The sequence below is a fragment of the Ceratotherium simum genome, chromosome 29 (genome assembly GCF_057802395.1).
Source record: "Ceratotherium simum simum isolate JZ-2026a chromosome 29, ASM5780239v1, whole genome shotgun sequence".
Lineage (NCBI taxonomy): Eukaryota > Metazoa > Chordata > Mammalia > Perissodactyla > Rhinocerotidae > Ceratotherium > Ceratotherium simum.
Window position 1 is genome coordinate 9,030,947 of NC_141928.1, and position 25,461 is coordinate 9,056,407.

A 25,461-nucleotide genomic window follows, 5' to 3' on the forward strand; every position below is an offset into this window, starting at 1 on the left:
GGCTGTCTGGCATAAACTGTAACAGAGGAGACACGAAGGGAGTGGGGATGCTCAGCTGCACCTGGAACAGCATGCAGAGTCCCCGGCGCCTGGGAGCAGGGCCCCAGTACCTTGATGGTTGCGAGACTCAGGAGGCTGCAGGATTTAGGAAGCAGGGAAGTGAGGTGATTTGTGTGGACAATCAACACCTGTGTGGAAAAGATTTGCAGCAGGTTCGGTTGAAGAAGAGCAGCAGGTACGAATGGCTGAGGGCAGGGCAGCCAGGTCAGCACGGGACGCTCAGCGGCCTGCCCCGCCCAGCCTTCTCTGCTCTTCCGGACACCACAATAGGGAGTGTGGTTCAGAATCATGGGATCTCCTGATGTGGACTCAGATGACCTTAAAATCCGGAATTTCCAGGGTGAAAGGGACCTTAAGGTCTAATTCTACCTCCCATCCTGAGAAGGGGTCCCGTGCAGCTCTCCTGATCTTAACCTTCCTCAGCTTCAGAATCTCCACGTGGAAAATAGAGAATAATAAAATGCCTGCCTCTGAGGGCTGCCAAGATGATTAACAAGCTAACAGACAAAAAGCACTTAGCCCGGGGCCGGCACGTGGTCCAGTGCTCAGTCCGTGTCATCTGTTGCTATTTTTGTTAGGCATCCCCTGCCTGGATACTCCCAGGGTCAAGGAGCTCACTACCCTGCTGGTATGGAACACATTTTACCTACCTTCATTTAGATAATTCAAGTAGAATACTCCTACCTATCTGCATTCAAGGCTGCAATGCCTTTCTGAAAAATCATTCATTCCACTCTTAATCTCTCCTGGGTGACCAGAATGAAATGAGTGTAGTTTTCATCATTAATAACAATGAGGTTACTCAGTGTTTACTATGCGGCAGACACTATACTCTGTGCATTTATATTTCTATCACTATCTATCTACCTATCTATCCATCACTCATTGAAACCTCATAGTTCTCTGTGAGAATAGAACTACGAATGTCTTCATTTCACAGATGAAGAAACGACATGCAAGAGTTTAAGGAAGTTGCCCAAGTCATGAGGGGCAAAGCCAGGGTGTGACCCAGGGCCATCTGATGCTAAAGCCTGATCTCCCAACTATGAAAACATGGGCTGCAGGCTGAAAGGGCAAGAATCAGAGAGAAGGGAGATGTCTGCGCCAGCCAGACGGCTCCTAAAAGTCCCACCTGATTTTAAATAAGTAATCATGCAATAAGCAATTCTCCGAAAATGAAGACCTGTCTCACCTTCTTCTGGAGAACTTTGCATGTTGCAAAAACCCCAAATGGAATCTAAGATAAGATAAAGAATTGAGTTAGTGCCTCCCCTCCAGCCAGTTTCTGATTTGTTTTCTGAGTGGCACTCATGTGAAGGAGAGACGGGGCAGGAAGTAAAGAAGTGCAAAACCCTCCTATGGAGAAGAGTGAGAAGCCCACGGGAAAGGCTGGTGAGGAACAGTCAGCCCTCCCTTCGATCAGCTGGCAGGAGAGTGCCCTGGCTAGCCCTGGCCCACCCACTCATCCCCACCATGAATTCTATATCAGGGACAAAAAATAGATCTTTGGTGCTTTGCAGAGGCTAAGGAACCCCAGACTCTTCCAGTGCCCTAGGAATCTGTGGGTACCTTCTCTAGACTCCGTGACTCTTGAAGACTATGCTGAGGCCAAAAGATCTTCTCAGTTCTTTTGGACAAGAATGAAATCTAAGGAAACATCTCTGGACTAGTGCTTCTGGCCTTTTTAAAGCCCCAGTCCACATCTGTCTTTCCTAGGGATACGTGATGCAATAAAACAGGACAGATCAAATTCACAGCCAGAACATCACCCCAGTTTACCTCTGAGAGCTCACATTTAGAAATGTCAAGAATGTCATCTGCGCCAGCTTCTTTTGCCTAAGGATAAAAAGAATTTTAAAAAAAAGTGTTCAAATGAAATATCCTCACAGAGTGGATAAACCAGGCAAAGAGACATAGAATTAAGGAGCTGCGAGAGACCACAGATACCAAGTGGTTCAGCTAGTCCATCTTGCAGGTAGACCAATGATCCCTGCTTCAATAAGCCTTGAGGTCCAGCAGGGAAGAGCAAACGAACAAGTGATGACAAGTGTGATCAGTCTCTGGGGAGGGTGGGGGGAGTGCAGTGCACTCCTGAGCACTTGACAGGGGGCCTCATCCATCTGCTCGCAGTCAGAAATTTCTTCTGGGGTGGCGGAAGCAGATGGGAGGGAGTTTGTTTGGGGGCAGTGCAGAGCCCTGCTTCATGGGCAGAGGCAGAGATGGGGATGGACTCAGAGCAAACCCATTTTCCCTCACCAGACACATCTGGTACTCCAGGCGTTTCCGAGCCTCCTCACTGGGTTTCCGCTTCCGGAAGAAAAGCGGCATCCTTCCTTTTTCCTGGAGCAATCTTCACAACACTAGGGCACAGGAGAGAAGTTAAGACCTGGGGAATTTGTCACAGTCCTCAACCCCCAGCACAGGAAGCACAGTAACAAGGAGCATGTAGCTGATCTGCTGGACTGTAAGTTCCCTGAGGGCAGGGGCTGTATCCATCTTGACCATCAATCTGTGCCCTGAGCCCAGCACAGCAGGTGTTCGATACTCTTTGTTCTTTGTTGACTAAACAATAAACAGCAGAACATGGTGGAAAGAGCACAGTGGCAAGCCAGGTGACCTGGGTTCAGGCCCACATTTGCTGCTGACCCACTGTGAGACCCTGGCATATACTTTCCCCATCCTGGGCCCCCATCTCTCCTCCACGTTCGACAAGGGGGTTGACCTGGAGAAGCTTCCTCAGGTCCTCTCCAAGGACACTCTTTGAGAACTCCTAACAGACTCAGCTGATGAACCACTTCTGGCCCCTGAAACACTGTCAGAGTGGCATCAGCAAACCAAATATGGCATAGTGCCAGCTGGCCATGACCTTGGGGAGCTCAACTGCATTATGACCAAAGTGATCTCTGAGTTCATTAAAAATTCAAAAGCAATCCTCAGACACCTTACCGCTCTCACAGCTATTACTCCATTTGATTCTTACCACAGCCCTGTTTATAGTGATGAAACGGATGCTTATCAAGTTCAGGGATCTGCTTATATAGCCTGGATTGTAGCAAAACCAGTCTGGAACTCTGCTCTTTTGAGTCCTGATCCTGTGGAGTTTGTCCCCAACTCTTGGTGCTCAAATATCTTAGCATGCACTGAGTACACTGTCCTGAACTCAGAAGCCAGGTGCTCACTGCCTGTCCAGTATCTGCAAATATCAACACTTGATAAGGGACATCGATGGGCCAGGAAGTAATCCTCCAGGGAAGCTTCCGGTTAACAGCACAGGCCTTGGGATAAAACATAGCTAAGTTCGAATCCCAGATCTGCCACCCATCAACCATGTCACCTTGGTTCAGCTCTCTGAGCCTCAGTTTCCTCATTTGTAAAGTGTGAATGAGTAAAGATGTTACCAACACCTGGTTCTATAAGGATCCAGTGATTTCATATATGTAAAACCCATAACACAGAACCTGGCATGTAACGCATGCTCAATAAATGTTAGCCACTTAGCACCACGCATCTAACAAACGTTTATTCAGGGCCTACTACACTTTAAGGAGCTAGGGAGAAGAGGGCTAGCGAAGAGATGCAGTTGAAGACACACAACCAGTCCTCAGGCGGACGGGTGGAGATCACAGGTCTCCACCCACATGGGCGCAGGCTGTCTGGAGAGCTGGCCAAGCCTGCTGAGCTGGCTCAGGCTCCTCTGGTCACCTCACCTGCCTGCAGGGATGGGAAATAGTCTAAAAACAGCCCTCATGCATCCCTCTCTGATGACCAGCTCTTACTCTTCTGCTCCCCAATGACTAACCCTCCCTGAACCCCTCCCCGAAGTCCAGCCCTTCTCACCTCCTCTCCAATGGCCATATCCCTCCTCCATCCCGCCCAGAAAATCAGCTCTTCCCAACCTGCTCCCCGATGTCCATCCCTCATCCATCCCCTCCCTCGACGTCCAGCCTAGATGAAGAGAACCACACCCACCCTCCCCTGGCTGGAGTGGGCAGTGCCCGACCTGGGTTTGTGGGCAGGTCCCCGACGTGCGTTCCCTCAGGAGGACCTGAAGGCAGGCCGAGCACTCGTAGGGCTTGGTCATGCACGCCGGGTCGCAGACCACCCGGCACGGGCTTGGCGGAGCCGGAGTCAGGACTCCTCCAAACTAAGGATCTCAGAAAGTCATGCAGACCAGGATGACGAAGTCCGAGACTCAGAACCGTAGAATCTTGGAATTAGAAGTTGAACCGGATTTAGATCCAAATAAAATTGTTTCGATAACTAAAATACACGGATCACGAGGGAGTCAGAAGGGGGTCCGGGTCGCAGTGGCCCTGGGATCTCAGAATCGGGGTGCGGAACCCTCAGAGTAGGGGCGGGGCTCTGGGATTGGGTGAGAAGGACCACGGGTGACCTTCACGATAAGGGGAAATGGGGAACAGCAGGGCACAGGATGTCGGGAGCAGCCTTCTCTTGTCTGCCTTCCCGGAGATAACTGCCACGAACCCCGGTTCCGAACCCTTGTCCACAGCTCACCTCAGTGCTGCGTTCTCCAGCCGACAGCCTCCGGCGCCTGCCCACAACCAGCATGGCGGCAAGGACGTCGCTGGGGGGCTGGGCGGAGACGGCGGTTCTCGCGAGAGCAGCGCTTTCCTGTCTATATCTGACGTAGCCGGAGCACCTTCCGGTCTCTCGGCTCTCGGCTCGGAGGAGGCGAAGGTGTAACTTTCTTCGGTCGTCCCGAATCCGGGTTCATCCGACACCAGCCGCCTCCGCCATGCCGCCGAAGTTCGACCCCAACGAGATTAAAGTCGGTGCGTGCTTTCGATGTGGCCTGGGTTGCGGGATGGAGCATTCCTCCTCCGCGCAGCCTGTCGGGCCTGCGGCCCCCGCCGCAATGGCCTTTCCCACGTTTTCGAGCTTTCAAGCCGCTGCCTCCTAGAGGCCTCCCCGGTGCTGCGTTCAGGACGCTGTGCGGTCCTGGGCGAGGCTCTTCTCGTTCTGGGCCTCAGCTTCCCCACGTGTAGATGGGGAGGGAGGACCGGACGACCCGCGGCGGCTTTGCAGCCCGCACGCCCTAGGGTAAGGTTTGTCTCCGGCGCCTCTCCCCCGAGGCTGGGCTGGCTGGCGGCCCGGGCTGCTCTGCGCCGGACCCGGCGTGGGGCTCGGCCGCCGCTGTCCCACGTGGCGCTTGGGGCGGCCCGCGCCGGAGCGGGAGGCGGCTCGCCGGCTGTGCCCGTGTGTGTGGAGCGAGGTGGCCTGCCCGCTGTGTGCGTGCGTGCGTGCGTGGACGGGGGTGGCCCGCCTCGCTCCCCGCTGAGGCTCTCAGTGCTGTTCCGAGAAGAGGCAGGAGGAGGCGTGGCGGGTCCCGGGAGGATGCGGCTCGGGGCTCCCTCTGCAGGGGCGCTGATCTTTCGTTTCTCGCAGTGTACCTGAGGTGCACCGGTGGGGAAGTGGGTGCTACGTCTGCCCTGGCCCCCAAGATCGGCCCCCTGGGTCTGGTAAGTCATTCTCGGGGGGGCGACTTGGAGGGGTCTTTTCTGAACTCGGACGAAGAGAGCAAAGTTAACTCGGGCTCGTGCAGACCCGAGCGTATCCGAGGTGCCGGTGGCGTTGAGGGATTGCCATCCCGGACTAGACGTCTGAGCGGTGAAGTGGCAGTAGGCGTGTAGAAAGGTGATACGTGTGTGGAGATCGCACGTGGTACCTTGAAGCTGTAGCTTCGTCTCCATTGTCTGTTAGCTGCTGCTTTTAGTATATCTGAGGGATGGTCAAGTGTGAGGGTTCTGAGGTCAGGAGTGGCTTTGTGACACTGGGCAGCCTACCTGGCAGCTTGTTTCCTAGTCAGGGAAATGGACAGGTCGCTATTGGGAGGATGGCATGGGTGTGGGTGAAGATTCTGGTGAAGGTTATGGTGACTCATAAGAATAACTCTGCTCCTGATATCCTAGTTGGTATGACCGGCGTTCCCTATGACTGGTCTTATGTTCCTGCCTCTCCTTCCATGCTGTGCTCTAAACTGAACTTGTGTTTCCCTGAACATCATGAGGCCTTCATTTCTTGGACGGCGGTCGCCTGTCCCAAATGCTCTCCCCTCTTGCTTGCTCTTCCTTGAGCAGTGTCTTAACTGCTCTCGCTTGGCCCTTAGCTCAGCTGGCACTCACTGGATGTCTCTCTGGAGCCTTTAGGCTAGTGGTCAGGAGGAAATTGTAAAGGAGCAGATGCCCAGAGCCCATCCCCACAGATGAACTTGGGTTGGTCTGACACAGGAACTTGCTATCTTTAAAGCTCCCCAGGTGATTGGAACTTAACTGGTTGAAAATCTCTTGCCACATAGGTCCTTATGGGAAGATAGGTAGCTAAGGGGCTTGGCCCCTTGTGGCCCTGAGCCTGTAATTTAGAACCCTGGGCAGACTTCAGCCCCAGCCTCATTTTCCCAGTCTATACTGTGGTGATAGCCAGGCCTTGATCGGGTAGGTACAGACAGTCCTGTGCTTCTGACAGCTTCCTGTGTGCAGGATAGGGAAAGTTGAGGAGGACTGGGCAGATTTTCAGGCTGTGGTTCAATTTCAGGCACAGTGTGACTCCATCCCTTTATTTCGGTAGTCTCCAAAAAAGGTGGGCGATGACATTGCCAAGGCAACCGGTGATTGGAAGGGTCTGAGGATCACGGTGAAACTGACTATCCAGAACCGACAGGCTCAGGTACTTGGTTGGGGTTGGGGGCAGAGGTAGCAACCCTCTGGGATTCCTGGGTGGGAGATGTTGGCTGATGTGGCCACCTGCCACCAGTGGTGAGCTGAGCAATTTTACTTGTGGGTAAGGCTTTTTCGAGAGCATGGACCAAGGGCAGAGACACAGGTTCAAATGTTAACTCTGTCGTTTCTGTGACATTGAGCAAATCACTTAGACCTCCTTGGGTAGGACGTGTTTCGGATTGGGAAAATTCCTCAAGTGTACAGCAAACCTGGTGTCTGGTTGGCCGGTGGTCTCTGAGAGCTGAGGTGCATGGTAGTACTGATCTTGGAGGTTGGGGTAGGGCTTATTCATACTGAGAATCTCTTGTGCAGATTGAGGTGGTACCTTCTGCCTCTGCTCTGATCATCAAAGCCCTCAAGGAACCGCCAAGAGACCGGAAGAAGCAGAAAAACAGTGAGTGGCCTTTTCCCTGGTAACCTGAGTGGTGTGGTTTACCCAGTGTTTGATACTTAGCTACACGTTTTCCCTTTAATGAAACAGGGATTGCATGGTGATTTGATGTTAAGCTGTTACAGAGCCGGGGGTTTCCCGGATCCCTGGTGTGGGGCAGGTCCGACTCTCAGCCTGTGCAGGAGGGAAATAGTAAGTGAGGGAAGCAACTGAGAATGATGACCAGGGATCAAGAGAGACCACTTGTGAGCTGGGTGACGCCAAACAGCTCAACTAACCCTAGTAAGGGAAGCTTTGTCTTTTCTCATCTCTGAAATAGTCTCTTCCACGTAAGATTAGTAAAGACTTTGGCCCCTAGCCACCCGCCACTGCACCTGACCAGTTCTCTGTTGGCTGGTGCAATCCAGTGGTGAGCTGATAGTAAACCCCAGCTTAGGAAACAGGGTTGTTCTCTCCACGTGGATGACTCTGTGCCGAAAGCATGGGAACAGCCTGGAAATAGGGAGGAGGTGATGTGGTCTGCTCTGACCTCGGATGGTGACCCAGCTTTTGCTGTTTTCTTTTCTGCAGTTAAGCACAGTGGAAATATCACCTTTGATGAGATTGTGAACATTGCTCGACAGATGCGACACCGGTCACTGGCCAGAGAACTCTCTGGTAAGAGTGGGATGACGTAGAATGACCTTAATTGTGATGTGTGGTCTGTGTTCACTGAGTGGTAGTGTTTTCCCACTAAAAGGACACTTTATAAGACCCAAAGTTGGGGTGCAGTGACTTCTGGGTTTGAATGAAAGAATAGCTTGAGGTCCTGGTGAGGATTTTGGTCTAGATGTATTTCCTTTGTGTATCGAGGGACCCACAGAGACTGCATCCAGAGCCTAAACTAAATGCAGCTCTGAATTTTGGATCAGGAGAGCCAGGGACATTAGTCCCTCTGTTTTGTAAAATAGGGTTATTCCTCTCCTTGCCTGATCTGGAACTCCACCGGATCTGGGGATTGTGAGGGACTGACATTGCCACCTTTTCTTAATTATAGGAACCATTAAAGAGATCCTGGGGACTGCCCAGTCTGTGGGCTGCAATGTTGATGGCCGCCACCCTCATGACGTCATAGACGACATCAACAGTGGTGCAGTGGAATGCCCAGCTGTAAGTGACATCTGTGTTGGTTTCCGTTGTTTAAAAATGAAGGCAAAAGCTGGAGGGGAGCTAATGTTTTCATGGAGATAAGCTGGAAAGTTCTAGAAATGGTTCAGTGGGGTTGGGTGATAAGAATTTTTAGTTGTGTTACTGATGGGGATTCTTTCTTTCCCACAGAGTTAAGATCTGCTGAGGACAATACTTCAATAAAGGATCACTTGACAACTAACCGGCTCTTGGATGTGGCCTCTTCCTTGGGGGAGCTAGCTCCTTCGTGGTCAAATGGTGGTTGGTGGGGTGGTCAGGTGGCCAGTGGGTGTTCCTCTGTCTGGGGAACAAGCTCCTTGTGGGTAACAGATTTCTGCCCTGTGTGAGTAGCTCAGAAAAGACACGTAGGAAGTCTCAGTGCTTTTTGTGGACACATAGTCGTAGAGCTCCTTATAAGAAAACAGTTGGCCAGGAAGAAAACTTAATAGTTAGGCAGTTAGGCACAAATACACAGGGCGGAAGCTCCTCCTCCCAGACCAGTTAAATCATTTGGAGGGTTGGGGGCCCATGGCCTGCAAGGCTTCATTCACCACATCTGGGGATTCAGAACCACTGATGGGAGCAAAAGAACTCAACCATTATTGTGAGTCCCTGACTGATCCGAGTTAATGTGAAATTCGGAATGTCAAGTTGACTTCTGTGGTGCACTGAGTTTCTGAGCCCTGTGAACCTGTTTGCTTTACACTGGCAACAGGCTCTTTTCTGTTCTTTTCACCTCTCCCAAGTCTCTTTCTCATCCTCCCTTAGTGCTGTTCCTTTGGACTCACTTTTTAGAGCTCATTTCCCCCTTTGTTATTAGACAATATGCAGTGAAGGAAGGGATGAACCGCAAGACTTCTGGGGGCTGGGACAAGCCACACCCGAGTTGGGAATGATGAACCCAAGAACTGGCTTCTTTGGCATTGGTCACTAATTTGCTCCCATGAATTTTGTCAATAGTCCCTTTAAGTAGGTGGGTTTTCATCACCCCAGGTGCAAGCAGGGTTGGAGCATTGGCTTGAGTGGAAACTTGGGGGCTTGCAGGTGTGTGTATGTGCAGCAGCAGCATTCTGACACGTGCTAAGTCACCAAGGAGTTAAAGCTACAAGCCTCAGGTGATGGTTAAGGGCACAACCAGCTTCCCTTAGAGCAGAAGACGAGGAACGGGGAGTCTTCTCTGAGAAATGAAATGTTTACCTTACCCAAACCAGGGAAGCACAGGAGTTGGTTAGAAGTGCTGAGATGAGATCACACCAGTTGGGAGGGAGGATGGTATATGTGGCAAGGTAGGACCCAGGTCAACAGGGTTAAAAAGCTGGATCTGGCCTTCATCAGGAGGAAGAGGAGTGAAGAATGACCTACCCACCCGTGTCTGAGCCAGGGAAAACATGGATGTCATCAGATTGCCCCAATCTTGTGGGTCTTCCTCCCTGTTTAGGGTCTCCCTCTTGCTGAGGGATTTCATTAGCTTCCTCCTGCACCCTTGGCCTCTGGGTGGTCCCTCGCTTTGGGTCTGTAGTCTTTACAGAACCACCACCTAAAACAGCTCACAAAGTGGAGCTGGGGCCTGGCAGTGTCTTCTGGGTCTATTTACATAGCTTCAGCCTTAGGAAGTGAATATCCCTCCCTGCCCCCAAGGAGACTAGCATTTAATAGTTGGCCCTAGAATCCTTTTCTTCACTTGAGGAATTTACTCCCCCAAATCAGACACCTTAGAGACCCCATTATGGAGAAATGTTCATTCCTGGCCAATGTTCCTGGTTCTCCTTTGGCAAACAGTCCTTGTTCAAGGGGAGATGACAGCTGTTGCCAAACTACCTGGCTTTGAAGGAGGAACCAAGTCCTTCACCCATTTGATTTCATCACTTATTTCCTATAAACCAAGGTTTCTGGAGTGCTTGCTACACAAAGAGCACTTTGGCCCACTGAATATGGTGAATCTCTAAGACAGGGTGATGTGACCTGGGCTGTTTGTGCTTACTGAAGATGTTAAGAAGGAATACAGCTCCCTAGACCTTCCACATCCAACATGTAAAAAAGTGATGATTTATTAGAGATGCTGCTGCATGCAGCTCTGGGTGGGAGACTATCCAAGTCAGATGTCTCCAGCTGCTTTCAGACTCCCTGCGTTTACCTGTCAGGTCCCCATCCCTTGGTCATGTTCCCAGTTACTCTCTAGCATGGAGTCTCTGATGTCTAATGAAGGCTGAACTACACCTGAAGGCCTTCCCACACTCGCTACATCCGTAGGGTTTCACAGCAGTGTGAGTTCTCTGATGCTGACTGAGGGATGAACTCTGGTTAAAGGCCTTTCCACACTCACTGCACTCGTAGGGTTTTTCTCCGGTATGAATAATGTGATGGCGAATAAGGGCTGAGCTCTCACTGAAGAATTTCCCACATTCATTACATTGATACGGCTTCTCCCCAGTGTGGGTCTTTTGGTGGATTATAAGATTTGTACTTTGGCTGAAGGCCTTCCCACACTCGCCACACTTGTAGGGTTTCTCTCCAGTGTGAGTCCTCTGGTGGTTCGTGAGGTTTGCGCTCTGGCTGAAGGCCTTCCCACAGGCGTTACACTTGTAGGGCTTCTCCCCTGTGTGGATTCTCTGATGCTGAATAAATGCCGCACAGTAACTGAAGGCCTTCCCACACTCACTGCACTTGTAGGGCTTCTCCCCCGTGTGAGTCCTCTGGTGGTTTGTAAGATTTGCGCTGTGACGGAAGGCCTTCCCACAGTCACTGCACTCATAGGGCTTCTCTCCAGTGTGAATTCTCTGATGCTGAACAAGGGCTGAGCAGTCGCCAAAAGCTTTCTCACACTCACTGCATTTGTAGGGCTTTTCTCCAGTATGAGTTCGCTGGTGTTTTGTGAGGTTTGCATTCTGGCTGAAGGCTCTCCCACACTCGCTGCATCTATAAGGCTTCTCTCCGGTGTGAATCCTCTGGTGCTGAATGAGAGACGAGCTCTGGCTGAAGGCCTTCCCACATTCATGGCACTCGTATGGCTTCTCCCCAGTATGGCTCTTCTGATGCTGAGAAAGGGAAGAACAGTAACTGAAGGCTTTGCCACAGTCGTTACATGTGTACGGCTTTGCTCTGTGAGGTTTCTTCATCTCTGTCTCCTTCCTGAAGCTCTTTGTGTGTTTCTCCCATTTCCGGGGCCTCACTTCTGCAGGAACTCTCTGTTGTGGAGAAAGGACTGGTCTCAGATTGAAGCTCTTCCCCACCTCACTGTTCTTGTGACCTGACTCCCCAGGGGGCATCTCTACACTTGTGTCTTGGAATGATTCTCCAGAAATGTCCTGCTCGGGTGGTGATTCAGAGACAATCTTCCGGTCTGAAAAAAAGGTAGAAAAGCATTTTTTTTCCTTTGGTGGAAGAAAAGATACTCCCAAAATACAGAAGGCTGAAGGAATCTGGCCAAGCTCTTAGGCAGACGGGTTTGATGCCTCGTCTCCTGTCACCCAGGACGTTTCTGTTCTAAACCGTAAATCATGACCAATGTGGCTCCTCAGAGACCTTAGCAGCCTTTGCTCCCCTTCCTAAACTACAAAGGGATGAAGTTTAGCCTCATCCTCTGCCTCAGATGCAATACTTCTCTCCTTTCTTATTTCTGACGCGCCTCTCCTGTTTTTTTTTTTTTTTTGTGAGGAAGATAAGCCCTGAGCTAACATCCGTGCTAATCCTCCTTTTTTTTGCTGAGGAAGACCGGCTCTGAGCTAACATCTATTGCCAATCCTCCTCCTTTTTTCCCCCCAAAGTCCCAGTAGATAGTTGTATGTCATAGTTGCACATCCTTCTAGTTGCTGTATGTGGGACACGGCCTCAGCATGGCTGGAGAAGCGGTGCATTGGTGCACGCCCGGGATCCGAACCTGGGCCGCCAGTAGCGGAGCGCACGTGCTCAACTGCTAAGCCAAGGGGCCGGCCCCTCTCTGCTTTTGCCAAGTACTGGGTGGTCAGTCTCAAGCTGTCTTTTTTTTTGTGTGTGTGAGGAAGTTCAGCCCTGAGCTAACATCCATGCTAATCCTCCTCTTTTTGCTAAGGAAGACCTGCTCTGAGCTAACATCTATTGCCAATCCTCCTCCTTTTTTTTTCCCCAAAGCCCCAGTAGATAGTTGTATGTCATAGTTGCACATCCTTCTAGTTGCTGTATGTGGGATGCGGCCTCAGCATGGCCGGAGAAGTGGTGCGTCGGTGCGCGCCTGGGATCCGAACCCGGGCTGCCAGCAGCGGAGCGCGCACACTTAACCGCTAAGCCACGGGGCCGGCCCTCAAGCTGTCTTCTTAGCCTGACAATTCTCAGTGTGGTTTTGGGCAATCTGTCTACCAGTTTACATACTTCTCTTGAAAAAGCTGATGACCAATGCCAGCAAGATGAATTCTTTCACCTGTCTGATCAGTGCGATTTCCAAAAATGGTTAATTTAGAGTGTTGGTAAGGGTGCAGCATGATGGGATATCTTAGACACCAGTACAGCTGCATAAATTGGGACAAGCTTTCTGGAGAGCAATCTGGTCGCATGTGTCAAGAGTCTTTAAAATGCTGACACCAGAAGTCCACTTGTAAGAACTTATCCTAAAGGAGGGATGTGAGATCATACAGAGCTGCCTCGACAGGCCCTTGTCACAGCACCACTTGTCAGAGGAAGAGCAAACACCTAAATGTTTAATAATAAGGGAATGACCATAGTGTAGCCAATCGAGGGACATGATTTAGCAATTATAAGTCATGTTTGAAATCTATACACTCAAATTCCTTTTTGCACAAAGGCATTTATCAAAAAAACACTGGAAAGATACACAACATGAATGTAAGTTGTGTCATCTTTGGGTTGTGGGATCAGAGGTGATTTTTATTTTCCTCAGTGCTTATCTGTATTTTCTAATGTTCTCCAGTTGACAGTATTATCTTTATAATAAAAGTTATAAAACATTCTGTTAAAGTGGAAAGGAATATGTAAAAGTACATACTGTCATCTCAATTTTGGAAAAATATATTACTGCATTTTATGAAATGGAGAAGACTGAAGGTTCCCTCTGTGTGGTGGGATGATAGGGGATCTTGATTTTCTTTTTTATTCTTTTCCAAATTTTAAGTGAACTTGTATTATTATTATTATTTTCCTTTTGGAAGATTGGCCCTGAACTAACATCTGTTGCCAATCATCCTCTTTTTTTCTCCCCAAAGCCCCCAGTACATAGTTGTATATCTTAGTTGTAGGTCCTTCTAGTTCTTCTATGTGGGACACTGCATCAGCATGGCTTGATGAGCAGTGAGTAGGTCTGCACCCAGGATCCGAACCAGCTAACCCCGGGCTGCCAAAGCGGAATGCGGGAACTAAACTGCCACGCCACTGGGCTGGCCCCGAACTGGTATTATTTTTACTAGAAAAAAAGTTATTTTAAAAAGAATAAATAACACTGCTTTTATAATCAAATAGATATTTTTTATTTTATTTATTTATTTTTTTTGTGAGGAAGATCAGCCCTGAGCTAACATCCACGCCAATCCTCCTCTTTTTGCTGAGGAAGACTGGCCCTGGGCTAACATCTGTGCCCATCTTCCTCCACTTTATATGGGATGCCACCACAGCATTGCCTGACAAGCGGTGCATCGGTGCGCGCCCGGGATCTGAACCCGGGCCGCCAGCAGTGGAGCGTGTGCACTTAACTGCTACACCACAGGGCCAGCCCCAAATAGATGTTTTTTAAAAGAAGAGTTAATGATTCTTACCTCTCTTTGGGACCTCATTCATTTTAAGAGAAAACTTTAAAATGTGAAGAATGTATCATATCTAGAAAGTGTTAATCAGTGAAGCATGGGGTCTCAGACACCTCTCCCTGTCTCCAACACAGGGGCTTGTAGGAAAGGGGGTGGAGTTTTAGGGAGGGCTATGGAGGAGCTTCTTATCACAAAAGTCAATTTTCCTGAAAAGAGTCTTCCTGTTTCTACCTTATTTCTCAGAGGAGAGACCAGCAGGGTGAGTTCTAGGTACGCTTTATTCAAATTTCTATACAGAATCTTGGCCCAGACTGCCCGGGTTCAGGAGTGGCTAGGTGTAATCCAAGGGCTTGTTATTATGGTGGACCCCTCCTCGTGAACCATCCGAAATGGTTTCCCGTGAAGCACGTCTCCTTCTGAGGTGCATGTGCGTACTAATGCCTTGTCTACCGAGGGCATAGGTGTCCTGTTTCAGGTTGAGAGTGTCTCTATGTAACATGGTATTTGACCATATATGGCTTTGACAGCTCTCACAAACAGACCATCTATCTGAGTAAAAGATGGAAAGGAGGAGAAAAGTGACAAGAAAAGAAGCAGTGGGAGAAAGAAGCAATTCAGGAGACCATGTGATGTTCATGAATTGTCGTACCTTAGGCCCCGTCTCCACTGGGTGCTGGCTCCTGTATAAAACTGTCTCATGACATCCAAAACCGAATATACCCAAAACACAACCGCTGACTTTCCTTTCAAGCCAGTGTCTTTGTCAGTCTTCCCATTCACCCAACTGCTCAAGCCAGGGTCATACTTCAAACCTCTATCCTCACATCCAATTCACTAGCAAGTCCTGTTGGCTTTCGCACCCAAATATGTTCCGAATCCTTACGAGCCACCATCATCTCTCCCCAGAATGTCTGCAACAGACTCCTAACTGATCTCCCTGCTTCTACTCTTGAATCCTGAAAGTCTATTCTCTACACATCTGCTGAGTTATCTTTTTAAACACAAATCAAATACAGTCACTCATCGCTTAACGATGGGGATCCATTCTGCGAGACACGTCATTATTCAATTTCGTCATTGTGCAAACATCACAGAGAGTACTTACACAAACCTAGATGGGAGAGCCTACTACACACCCAGGCTATATGGTACTCATCTTCTGGGTCCAGTGTCATAAACGCAGCCTGTTGTTGACTGAAACACCATTATGTCGTGCATGACAGTATTGTCCCTTCCCTGCTCAAAACCCTCAGTGGCTTCCCATCTTCCTGTTAGAATAAAATCTGAATGCCTCACCATAGTCTCCAAAGCCCTACACGATCTGCCCCCTGCTTACCTCTTGTTTACTGAGTCCTAGGGTCTCTGATCCTAACACAAGCTAGACTCATTCCCAGCTCAGAGCTTCAGGGCACGTGCTGTGGCCCAGAATGTTCCTCCCCAGGTACTCACATGGCTGGCTCATTCTCTTCCTCCAGGTCTCAGCTCCAATGTCACCTCCTCGAAGTGGTCTTTCCTATCCATCTTATCTAAAATAGCCCCCTACCCCATCCTATTCCCATTCTCATCTTCATACCTCCAGTCACTATCCCCTATCCTGCTTTGTTTTCTTCACAGTACTCACCACTATCCAGAATCATATCAGTTATCTTGATTACTCATTTTATTTATGTTCCTCACTACGATAGAAGCAGGGACTATGTCTTGTTCTCTGTTGTACCTCCAGTAGCTAAAACAATGCCAGGCGTGTACTAAATGCTTAATGCACATTTGCTGACCGAAGGAATAATGAAATGAGTGAGAAGGAGGCAAACTGATCACTGGGTCTGGGGTAGTATCAACATCTACAACAGAAGTTCCCAAAGCAAGAGTGAGACAGAAGCTACTTTAAAGACCCGGGTCTGTCACTGTGGGAGGGGTGGGAAGGGAGAGTGGAGGCCCATGGAGGTGTAGCAATGCCCAGGATACTCTGTGGTCTCAGAGCAGAGGTGCAACTCCACAGAAGCAGTGTTTCAGTCACTCTCATAGCCAGATTTAACACTTCCCTCAAACCACTTCCCTATCACAGGGCTGATACAGCACTTCATCACTGACAACTTTTGTTCTCATATATTAGTTTGTCAAATAAGTAAGAAGGGTTCCATTATCCACATTTTTCAGATATAGAAACAGATGACCACATCATTTAGTGGTTTACCCTGAATCCATGTAGTTACTACACAGCAGGCTTGGACCTGAATGCCTATCTTTCATGGGTCCATATCCAAAGTTGCCTCTATACTGATACCCAACACTACTACCTCAGAGCACAGACCCTTGGTGGTAGCACCCTTTCCTGACTTCTGTTTCTAACAACATGGTGACTGGAACCCTTTAGAGTAAAAAGCATCTTGACTCTCTCCGAGACTGATGAAACCTTTTTCCAGAAAAATGCAGTTACTGCCCTAGCCACAAAACACCTCGTTCAATTTCTGAAGTTCCACACAGGGTCTATGGGTTCAGGGTAAAAGGCCCTGCACAACAAATATAGTGTTGGGAAGGTGGGGCACCTTGGGAGAAGGAAGCAGCAGGACTAGTGACATTCCCTGTAAACAGAAATGTTCCAGCAGGTGTGAGTGCTGCCTGTAGTAACAATGAGGGCTGAGGGTGACAGACCACTTAGAAAGAGGATGATAAGACAGGAAGGAGAAGAGAGTTCACATGAACCGGGCAGAAAATAAGCCAGGGGCTTTGTTTTCATTGCCCTACAGCAACCATAATCAGTAACTACAGCTATAAAGCATTAGGCTGCATTTTTAGAAAAATTTAAAACTTTGGTCACTTTAAAGTTGTTAAGTTCATTGGTACCTTGGACGCTTTCAGTTTCAAAATATCAAAAGTGGCTGAAACCACAGGGTGAAGCTACTGAGGCCCAGCCAGAGGTCCCACAACGGCAGGGGCTGAAATATGAAGACGGGGCTGGAGTGAGCAACCTTAGATGAAGAGCAAGACATAAACACTGAAATTATGCTTTCCGTTGCTTTTATTTTTCCTGAGTTTCTTAGTATCAGTGCTTTAGAAAATTCTCGCATAGCCATATAGGGGGAGAGAAGGGAGGGGAGGGGGCACTAGAATCCAATTAAGGGCCAGAGAGGGGAGCAGCAGTAGGTGTCACAGCTGGAGGTATAGGTAAAGGTGGGCACCTGAGGTCCTCAGTCAGGTGAACCCCAAGCAGGGAATGTGCTCGGCCAGCACAGACGACTCATTTCCCCTGAGCCAGCAATACCCTGTGCTCCCACATATCTCCCAGCCTGGGGAGACTGTGACGAGGTGGCATGGAATAGCAGGCTCTGGAGTCCGACAGACCTTGCTTCATACCCCAGCCTCACCACTTTCTAGCTGTGAGGCTCTGAACCAGTGAGTTAGCCTCTTTCAGCTTTAATTTCCTCATCTGTACAATGGGAATAATAATATCTACCTCCCAGAATTAATAAAATAATCAAATGCACGAATGCGTGTTTCAAAGGGCTTTCGCTCCTGAGACTCGCACTGGCTTAGTGCTTGCCCACTTACCTGGACGGGTACTCCTTAGGCTTTCTCCCTCCAGCACCCATGAGCCTTCCCTCTGTTCCAACTGAGAATTCATGCCAGGCTGGGAAACTGGAAGTCCTATTCAAGGGGAAAAAAATGGGCTTTAGAGATCTGTACTAAGTATAAATAGGACCCAGAACCCAAGGAAGTGGAAAAAGGCCACTTAGGTCATTCGTTTCATTCATTCAACAAATATTTATTGAGCACTTACTTGGTGCCGGGGACTAGGGGACACAGCAATAAGACAGATATGGTGCCAAGGTCTTGGTAAAGCATTTCTGGAAGGAGCTAAAGAAACAGCCTCAGGCCGGCCCCGTGGCTTAGCGGTTAAGTGCGCACGCTCCGCTGCTGGCGGCCTGGGTTCGGATCCCGGGCGCACACCGACGCACCACTTCTCTGGCCATGCTGAGGCCACGTCCCACATACAGCAACTAGAAGGATCTGCAGCTATGACATACAACTATCTACTGGGGCTTTGGGGGAATAAATAAATAAATAAATAAATAAAAATTAAAAAAAAAAAAAAAAAAAAAGAAACAGCCTTAAGGAGCGGTCAAGCCAGGGAGTTAAGCTAAGCCCATAACGCAAGCTCTTTAGGAAGACAGGAACTTACTGAATGTGGAAGAACTGGCCTGAAGGTTACCACAGCTGTCCTGGGAAGTAAGAAAATGGGGAGGTGCAGCCTCAGGGGGTGCAGAATCAAACTATTTCCCAACTGGGAATGCAGAGACCTTTCACTAGAGAACGAGGAGGAATAATACTACTAATAATAATTCCTGCAGTGTGTCAGAGCAATTCAGGATCCCTCAACAGTGCAAAGTGCCACACATTTTCAGAATTGAGCAGATTCTGAATTTTAAATGGTTTCCTTACCCAGTAGGACCAGGTTTCTGGACTTTTCTGGTATCCCCTCCTTGAACCTGTCCCTCGGAGCAGGGACCGAGTGCCTCCACCCCTCCTGGGTAACAGCTTCAGTCACACTGCTGAAGGGCGTGAATCCCTGAAACAACAAGCACATTCCTTCTTGCCCAGCGGCCTTAGGCTATCGGGCAGGCGGGCGGGGGGACGACGACACGACTCTGGGTGAGGAGGCCTGCAAAGAATCTTTGAAAGGATTCAGGGCGCTGGGTAGTTCCAGAAAAACTTATTGATCACTTCCTGTGTGCCTAACACTATACTGGATACTGACACACAAAAATAAAATACAGTATGTCTTGTCTTCACATGTTTATAATTCTGGTAGATTTTACATATAAATAGATAATGTGTATATATAGGAGCAGTAATTGGGCAGAAACTAATAGGTGCTTGGGAATTAAAAGAGCCAATACAGAAAAAACAAAATTAGAATGTATGAGTTTATGCAATGAGGAATCAGGTGCAAATTAGCAAAGAAATGTGACAGCTGAATGTTTTCAGAACATTTAATAAACATTTCCATGAACTCTGACATCACACAGTACAGCAGGAGAGCCAGGCAGGTACAAAACACCTGCAATAACGTATTCAAGAGATGGACAGACCAGTTGTTAGGATAACAGAAGAAGAAACCCGGGTGGAGGGCGGTGGGCAGGACAACGAGAGAGGACCACAGAGAGAAGGCAATCACTGAGCCAGCCTTGAAGAAGGTTCCTCAGATGGAGAAAGAGAAGATCCAGTCAGGCTCGGGACGCATGAGCAAAGGTGTGAAGGCGAGAAGTCTCTGTGTCTGTATTCAGCCCAGGGAGTGGCAGCTCCATTCACTTCATTGGCCACATCAGAAACCTGGGTGTTATCCTCTCCTTTCCTGCACCTCCCCATAAATCAACTGCCTATTCATTCTTCCTCCTCAGCATCACTAGAATTCATTCATTTCTCTCCATGCCCCATTACTGCTTGTTTTAAGCCAGCATCATTTCTCAAATTATAACTAGTTTCCTGATCTCTAATTTTACTTGTTCTTCCAATCCATCCTTCACACTGAGAAATGCATTAAACGGGACAAAGAGGGTCATTTTTTAAAACTATGAAAGGTTTAAAACATTTGGGTCATTTCATAATAAAGAGTAAAACTCACTATAAAGATGTGTTATGAAACAAATAACAAATATATAATTCATAAAGGAAAAATTGTAGGAAGTTAAAGGAGAAATTTAAAATATTACAGCTACAAGAGATATTAAAAAAATTCAGTTGTTGAGAGTTAATACCAAATAAAAAAATAAAGGTATGGAAGAACTGAGCAATTTAATGAATAAGGTTGAGCTAACAGAGTCATCAAACCCTATGCCCTACAATCACATTATACCTGGGTGTTCTGTGTTGACGAGAGACATAGACTCTGTCCCCATGGATCATGGACCAGCCCAATGGGCAAAGAAACCAAAGTCACAATTTTTGAATATCTTAAAAAAATAAGACTCACAGCCAAAAAGTTTCAATATAAACAAGAAAGGAAGAAAATGAATTAGGGATTCAACTCGAGAGGTTAAAAAAATGAATTTTAAAATAAATCTGAGGAGAGCAGAAGCAAAAAATTAATATTGAAAAATTTGTTAATAAAGAATAAACTGATGAGGAAATCCAACAGCAGACTTTCTAAAAATGAAAATAAACAGAATATCTAGTTTAGTCAAGAAAAAAAGGGAGAAGACAGTTCCTACCCTCAGAGAAGTATGACTATGCAATGAAATATAGCAGAAATGATTCTGTAGAATACTCTCAATGAAATGGGGGAAATATTAATCAAATTCTGCTGAGTGGAAATAAAAAGGTTACAAAGCAGAACAAATCCATTTTGGGAAAACAGAAAAGGAAGAATATGACTGAAAGCATACAAATAAAAATGTTTTATCTCTTTGTGGGATGAAAGGGTGTGTTTTCTATCTTTTATAGGTTTTCTACAATGAACATGAATTTCTTTTGCAATTAAAAGTTTTTAAAAATATTAAAAAAAAAAAAAAAGAAGCTGCATCTCAGAGTAAATTTCCAACTTACATGGGGCCCAGCTGTGAGGAGACCAGCCACCATTCCTTCCTCTCCTGTGCTTTCCTCTTGGGGAAGGGCAGGGTCCAGAGAAGGTGGCTCTGGAGGAAGAGAAAAAAACCAATGAGGCACAAAAGTTTACAGCTCACCAAGCTACAAAGTCTCACATTCTCACTCTGAAGAAGGGGTTCCAAAGACATTGCAGGTTCCAGGGCAGTTGACTGAATTGCAGACCTGCAGTGGGATGTAAATTTTCCCATTCCCCTTCCTATCTCAGAAATCCCATCAATTCACTCAGACCTAGGGAGGTATTAGAGTATAACAGACGCTCAAGTATCCCAGATCCACCACTTACTAGCAGCGTGGAAATCACGTAACCTCTCTAAGTCTCATTTGTCGCATCTGTAAAATGGGGATACTAATCCCTTGGAAGGATGCTGTGAAGATTAAAGGAAAATGCAGAGAAAGCAGCTGGCACAATGCCTAGCATGTAAGTATACAGTTTATAAATATTACCTATTACTTACTTTTTTGGAGAAAGTGGTCTGCCAATTTAACACATTTGCTTAAGCAAAAGAAGAGGTAATGAACAAGTGGAATTCATCCCAGGAATGCAAGATTGGTTCAACATACAAAAATTAATCTATTAATACACGATGTTAATATAAAGGGAAAAAACCCCACATGATCATCTCAATAAACACCGAAAAGGCCATTTTACAAAATCTGACACCCTTTCATGATAAAACACATGCAATAAACTAGGAATAGAAGGGAACTTCCTCAACTTGATAAAGGGCATCTATGAAAAACCCAGAGCTAACATCATACTTAATAGTGAGAGACTGATGCTTTCCCCCTAACAGCAAGAACAACACAAGGATGTCTGCTCTCGCCACTTCTATTCAGTGTTATACTGGAGGTTCTAGTGAGGGCAATTAGGCAAGAAAAAAAAATGAAAGGCATCCAGATTGGAAAGGAAGAAATAAAACTGTCTCTATTTGTGGATAACATGATTTTGCGTGTAAAAAACCCTAAGAAATTCACATAAAAACTATCACAGCTAAACAAGTTCAGCAAGGTTGCAGGATAAAAGATGAATATAGGGGCTGGCCCCGTGGCTTAGCGGTTAAGTGAACGCGCTCTGCTACTGGCGACCCGGGTTCGGATCCCAGGCGCGCACCAATGCACCGCTTCTCCGGCCATGCTGAGGCTGTGTCCCACGTACAGCAACTAGAAGGATGTGCAACTATGACATACAACTAACTACTGGGGCTTTGGGGGAAAAAAAAAAAGGAGGATTGGCAACAGATGTTAGCTCAGAGCCGGTCTTCCTCAGCAAAAAGAGGAGGATTAGCACGGATGTTAGCTCAGGGCTGATCTTCCTCACACACAAAAAATAAATAATAATAAAAATAAATAAATAAAGATGAATATAAAATTAAAAGACAACATAATCATAAAAGGGCAAGACATTTCTCCAGCTATATTTCTATACACTAACAATGAATAATCCAAAAACGAAATTCAAAAAACAGTCCATTTATAGGAGCACTGAAAGAATAAAATACCTAGGGATAAATTTAACAAAGGAAGTGCAAGACATGTACATTGAAAACTACCACACATTGCTGAAAGAAATCATAGAAGATCTAAATAAATGGAAAGATATCCCATGTTCATGGATCGGAAGACAATAATGATGGATGGCAATACTCACCACATTAGTCTACAGAGTCAATGCAATTCCTATCAAAATCTCAGCTGGCGTTTTTACAGAAACTGAAAAGTTGATCTTAAAATTCATACAGAAATGCAAGAGACCCAGAATAAAGCACAAGCAACAAAAGAAAATACAAACTGGATTTCACCAAAATTAAAAAATTTGTGCTTCAAAGGACACCATCAAGAAAGTGAAAAGATAACAACAGAATTGGAGAAAATCTCTGCCAATCATATATCTCCTAAGGGTCTAGTATCCAGAATATATAAGGAATTCTTACAACTCAACAATGAAAAGATAATCCAATTTAAAAACGGGCAAAGGATTTGAATAGATATTTCTTTAAGCAAGATATACAAATAGCCAATAAGTACATGAAAAGATGCTGAACAGCATTAGGCATTGAAGAAATGCCATATCTTCATTGCCATATCTTTGATATGTTTTGATATTAAACAGAGTTACCATATGTCACAGCATTTCCTCTCTTCTTATATATTATATAAACCTCTTAGGAATACACCCAAGAGAAGTGAAAACATGTTCACACGAAAACTTGTGCAGGCATGTTCACAGCGTTATTCTTAACAGCCAAAACTGGAAACCACCCAACTATCCATCAACTGCAGATAAACAAAATGTGGACTATCCATATAAAGGAATATTATTCAGCCATAAAAAGGAATGAAGTACATTTATCCATGTTACAACATGGATGAACCTTGAAACATTATGCTAAATGAAAGCTATACGCACATATTGTATGATTCTGTTTTTATGAAATGTCCAGAATAGGCAAATCCATAGGGACAGAAAGTAAATTAGTGGTTGCCAGGGACTAGGGGGAAGGGGCAATGGGGAGTGATGGTTAATGGGTATGAGTTTCTTTTTGGGGTGCTGAAAATGTTCTGGATTAAAGAGCGGTTGATGGTTGCACAACTTTGTTAATATACTAAAAGCCACTGAACTGTATACTTTAAAAGTGAATATTAGGCCGGCCCTGTGGCTTAGCAGTTAAGTGCGCGCTCCGCTGCTGGTGGCCCGGGTTCGGATCCGGGCGCACACCGATGCACCACTTCTCCAGCCATGCTGAGGCCGTGTCCCACATGCAGCAACTAGAAGGATGTGCAGCTGCGACATGCAACTATCTACTGGGGCTTTGGGGGAAAAATAAATAAATAAATAAAATTAAACAAAAAAAGTGAATATTATAGCATGTGAGTTATATCTCAATAAAAAAAATAGTAGAGGTAGTGTAGTCCTCAGAAATCGCTCAGAAAAAGAACAGGTCTGGATACTGACTGGTCTCAGCACATTATGTGATTCAGTTGTACCTAATTCCACGGTGTCTTATTTTCCTCTTTGGTAGCATGGGGAGGATGATAACCATTCCGTTTGTTCCCAGGTCTCTGGGGAAGACAGCATGAAACGCTGGATATGAAATTGCACTTGAAGACTTACAGACCAATACATGGACCCCTTGATCTAGGGCAGGATGGCACTGGCCTTGGTGGTTAAGACTACATACACATTTGTTCTGTTCTGCAAGGCGTTCAAGGTGCTTTCAAAAATGTTTATTTGATGCTTACAGTTCTTAGAGGTAAATGAGGTAATTAACGTTTTTTACCCTTTCCTCTATTAAGAAACACAAGTTAAAAAACCTGGCCGGTACTCGCCAGCTTAAACTGGAACCCTAGTCTTCTCATTCCAAATCCCCAGTATCCTCCACGACTTCACCATCCAACTGTGTCAAACCTGCCCTCAACCTCAGGTGGAGCCAATAGGCTCCTGTTCCGAGCATCCTTGGCTGCTTCAAGAAGGGCTGGAAGATCAGAAGCCACCGAGGAGACCTTGGGTACGTCCCATTTTCCTTCCCAGGACCCATTTCTCTCCACTCTCTAACGCCATCGGTCCATCAAGCAGATCGCGGTAAGGGGTAGGATACTCAGAGATTATCCAGGTCTGAGATCCTCAAACTTTTTTGACCCCAGAATTCTTCATTCAAAAAATGATCGCCCCCAACCACTTCTGGAAAGGAGAACTGCAGGGCTCTGGTCTGGGTCGCACAGCGGTGTCAGGGGGCAAGCTGGAACAAGCGGCCGATCTCCTGCCAACCTCTCCCTCCACCACTCCTTCTCACCTCCTTCCTCCAGCATCTGGGTCCCACCTCGCGCCACGACCTCCTAGCAGTTTCCTAAGCGTCAGCGGCGCCTCTCTGCAGCCCCAGCCCCACTCTGCAGGCCTGCTCTGACTGCTCCCGGGCTGGACTCTCCTCTCCGGCCTCTCCCCTCAGAGGCCGGGTCTGAGCCCGCGGTCCTGGGCCCTGGGCGCTCCGGTCGGGCCTGTCCAGCCGCGTCTCTCACTTTCTCGCCAGGCCTCGGCTCAGGAGCCCGTGGCGCAACCACCGACTCGGGCTCGAGCAGAACACCGCGCGAGGAAACCGCAGCCGGATACCTGACAGAGCTCCCTCGCACCAATGCGAGATCAGACGCAGGTGCCTAACGCCGAGCCCTGCTCTCGCGCCAAAGGGGACGCAGCTGAATAGCGTCACTTCCGGTCATGCGCACATGCCTCCTTGCCCCATCGGACTCCATTTCTCAGAAGTCTCCAGGATCTGTTCCTGGCCAAAACCTTTTTCTTCTCGGTGCCAGATTTATGACCCGTACTTCCCAGAGAGGCTTCTGCCTGTTCTCGCTCGAGAACCTATTTCCTATCATGCTTTGTTTCACATGCCTTTCAGGTCCACGGGAATAAAACGACAGGGGCCTCTGCGACATGAAACAGCTTGGCCGCGAAGGATCCTGGGAGTGGTGGTTTTAGCGCAGGCGCAGATCTACGCTAGTTCTGGGCGCCTGGTTTCTCTTCAGCGGTAATACGTATCCAGAACCGGGTCGCGGTGATCTTCTCTTTCCGCGCCGTTCTGCTTGGGGCTCAACCTTAGCCGCCTTCACGGTCTTCTTGAGCCGTACCGAAAGGTTGGGAAGAGTAAAGGAAATGAGGGCCCCTCAGTGTGAACAGAGCAGCCACGGGTTGGTGGCCTGGAACTCTCCAAGTATAACAATCCCACGGCAGGAGCGAACTTCTTCAGTAATTTCAGGGGTACAAGCGCACTTTAATAGTGTTTGA

At 47.5% G+C, this 25,461-nt stretch overlaps 3 protein-coding genes and 1 non-coding gene across 20 annotated transcripts in view; 2 read left to right on the forward strand and 2 right to left on the reverse strand.

Annotated features, from left to right (window-relative positions):
- LRSAM1 (leucine rich repeat and sterile alpha motif containing 1) overlaps nucleotides 1–4,701 on the reverse strand; it is a 41,369-nt gene extending 36,668 nt beyond the window's left edge. For 4 of the 14 annotated variants that reach the window (XM_087419047.1, XM_087419045.1, XM_087419039.1 and 1 more), the window contains exons 1-7: nucleotides 4,576–4,648; nucleotides 4,061–4,267; nucleotides 2,317–2,420; nucleotides 1,840–1,896; nucleotides 1,630–1,687; nucleotides 1,253–1,297; nucleotides 111–188 (exon numbers count right to left, since the gene is read on the reverse strand). In XM_087419047.1, the coding sequence (XP_087275173.1) occupies nucleotides 111–188; nucleotides 1,253–1,297; nucleotides 1,630–1,687; nucleotides 1,840–1,896; nucleotides 2,317–2,420; nucleotides 4,061–4,141 (423 nt within the window). In that variant the 5' untranslated portion in view covers nucleotides 4,142–4,267; nucleotides 4,576–4,648. Of the gene's footprint in view, nucleotides 1–110; nucleotides 189–1,252; nucleotides 1,298–1,629; nucleotides 1,688–1,839; nucleotides 1,897–2,316; nucleotides 2,421–4,060; nucleotides 4,540–4,575 lie in introns of those variants that run through there. The other 10 variants (XM_014782172.2, XM_087419042.1, XM_087419038.1 and 7 more) reach the window with 9 other exon arrangements.
- On the forward strand, nucleotides 4,697–8,557 carry RPL12 (ribosomal protein L12). Its single transcript, XM_004423477.2, has 7 exons — nucleotides 4,697–4,853; nucleotides 5,467–5,540; nucleotides 6,646–6,744; nucleotides 7,110–7,191; nucleotides 7,759–7,845; nucleotides 8,225–8,337; nucleotides 8,506–8,557. The coding sequence occupies exons 1-7, from the start codon at nucleotides 4,817–4,819 to the stop codon at nucleotides 8,509–8,511; spliced, it is 498 nt and encodes a 165-aa protein (XP_004423534.1). The 5' UTR covers nucleotides 4,697–4,816; the 3' UTR covers nucleotides 8,512–8,557.
- Nucleotides 7,550–7,681, forward strand: LOC147913192 (small nucleolar RNA SNORA65). Its single transcript, XR_015549058.1, has one exon. It is a non-coding gene; the product is annotated as a small nucleolar RNA SNORA65 (small nucleolar RNA).
- A 1,821-nt stretch (nucleotides 8,558–10,378) lies between the features above and the next one.
- Nucleotides 10,379–25,080, reverse strand: ZNF79 (zinc finger protein 79). Of its 4 annotated transcripts, none has more exons than XM_004423474.3 (5): nucleotides 24,476–25,080; nucleotides 20,625–20,713; nucleotides 18,522–18,648; nucleotides 17,631–17,726; nucleotides 10,379–11,695 (listed from the first exon to the last, which is right to left on the reverse strand). In XM_004423474.3, the coding sequence occupies exons 1-5, from the start codon at nucleotides 24,489–24,491 to the stop codon at nucleotides 10,524–10,526; spliced, it is 1,500 nt and encodes a 499-aa protein (XP_004423531.1). In that variant the 5' UTR covers nucleotides 24,492–25,080; the 3' UTR covers nucleotides 10,379–10,523. The 4 variants fall into 4 exon arrangements, with proteins under 4 accessions (XP_004423531.1, XP_087275177.1, XP_087275178.1 ...); XM_087419051.1 differs by having other exon boundaries at nucleotides 23,670–25,080; XM_087419052.1 differs by lacking the exons at nucleotides 18,522–18,648; nucleotides 20,625–20,713; nucleotides 24,476–25,080 and adding an exon at nucleotides 16,926–17,017.
- Between the last annotated feature and the right edge of the window lie 381 nt (nucleotides 25,081–25,461).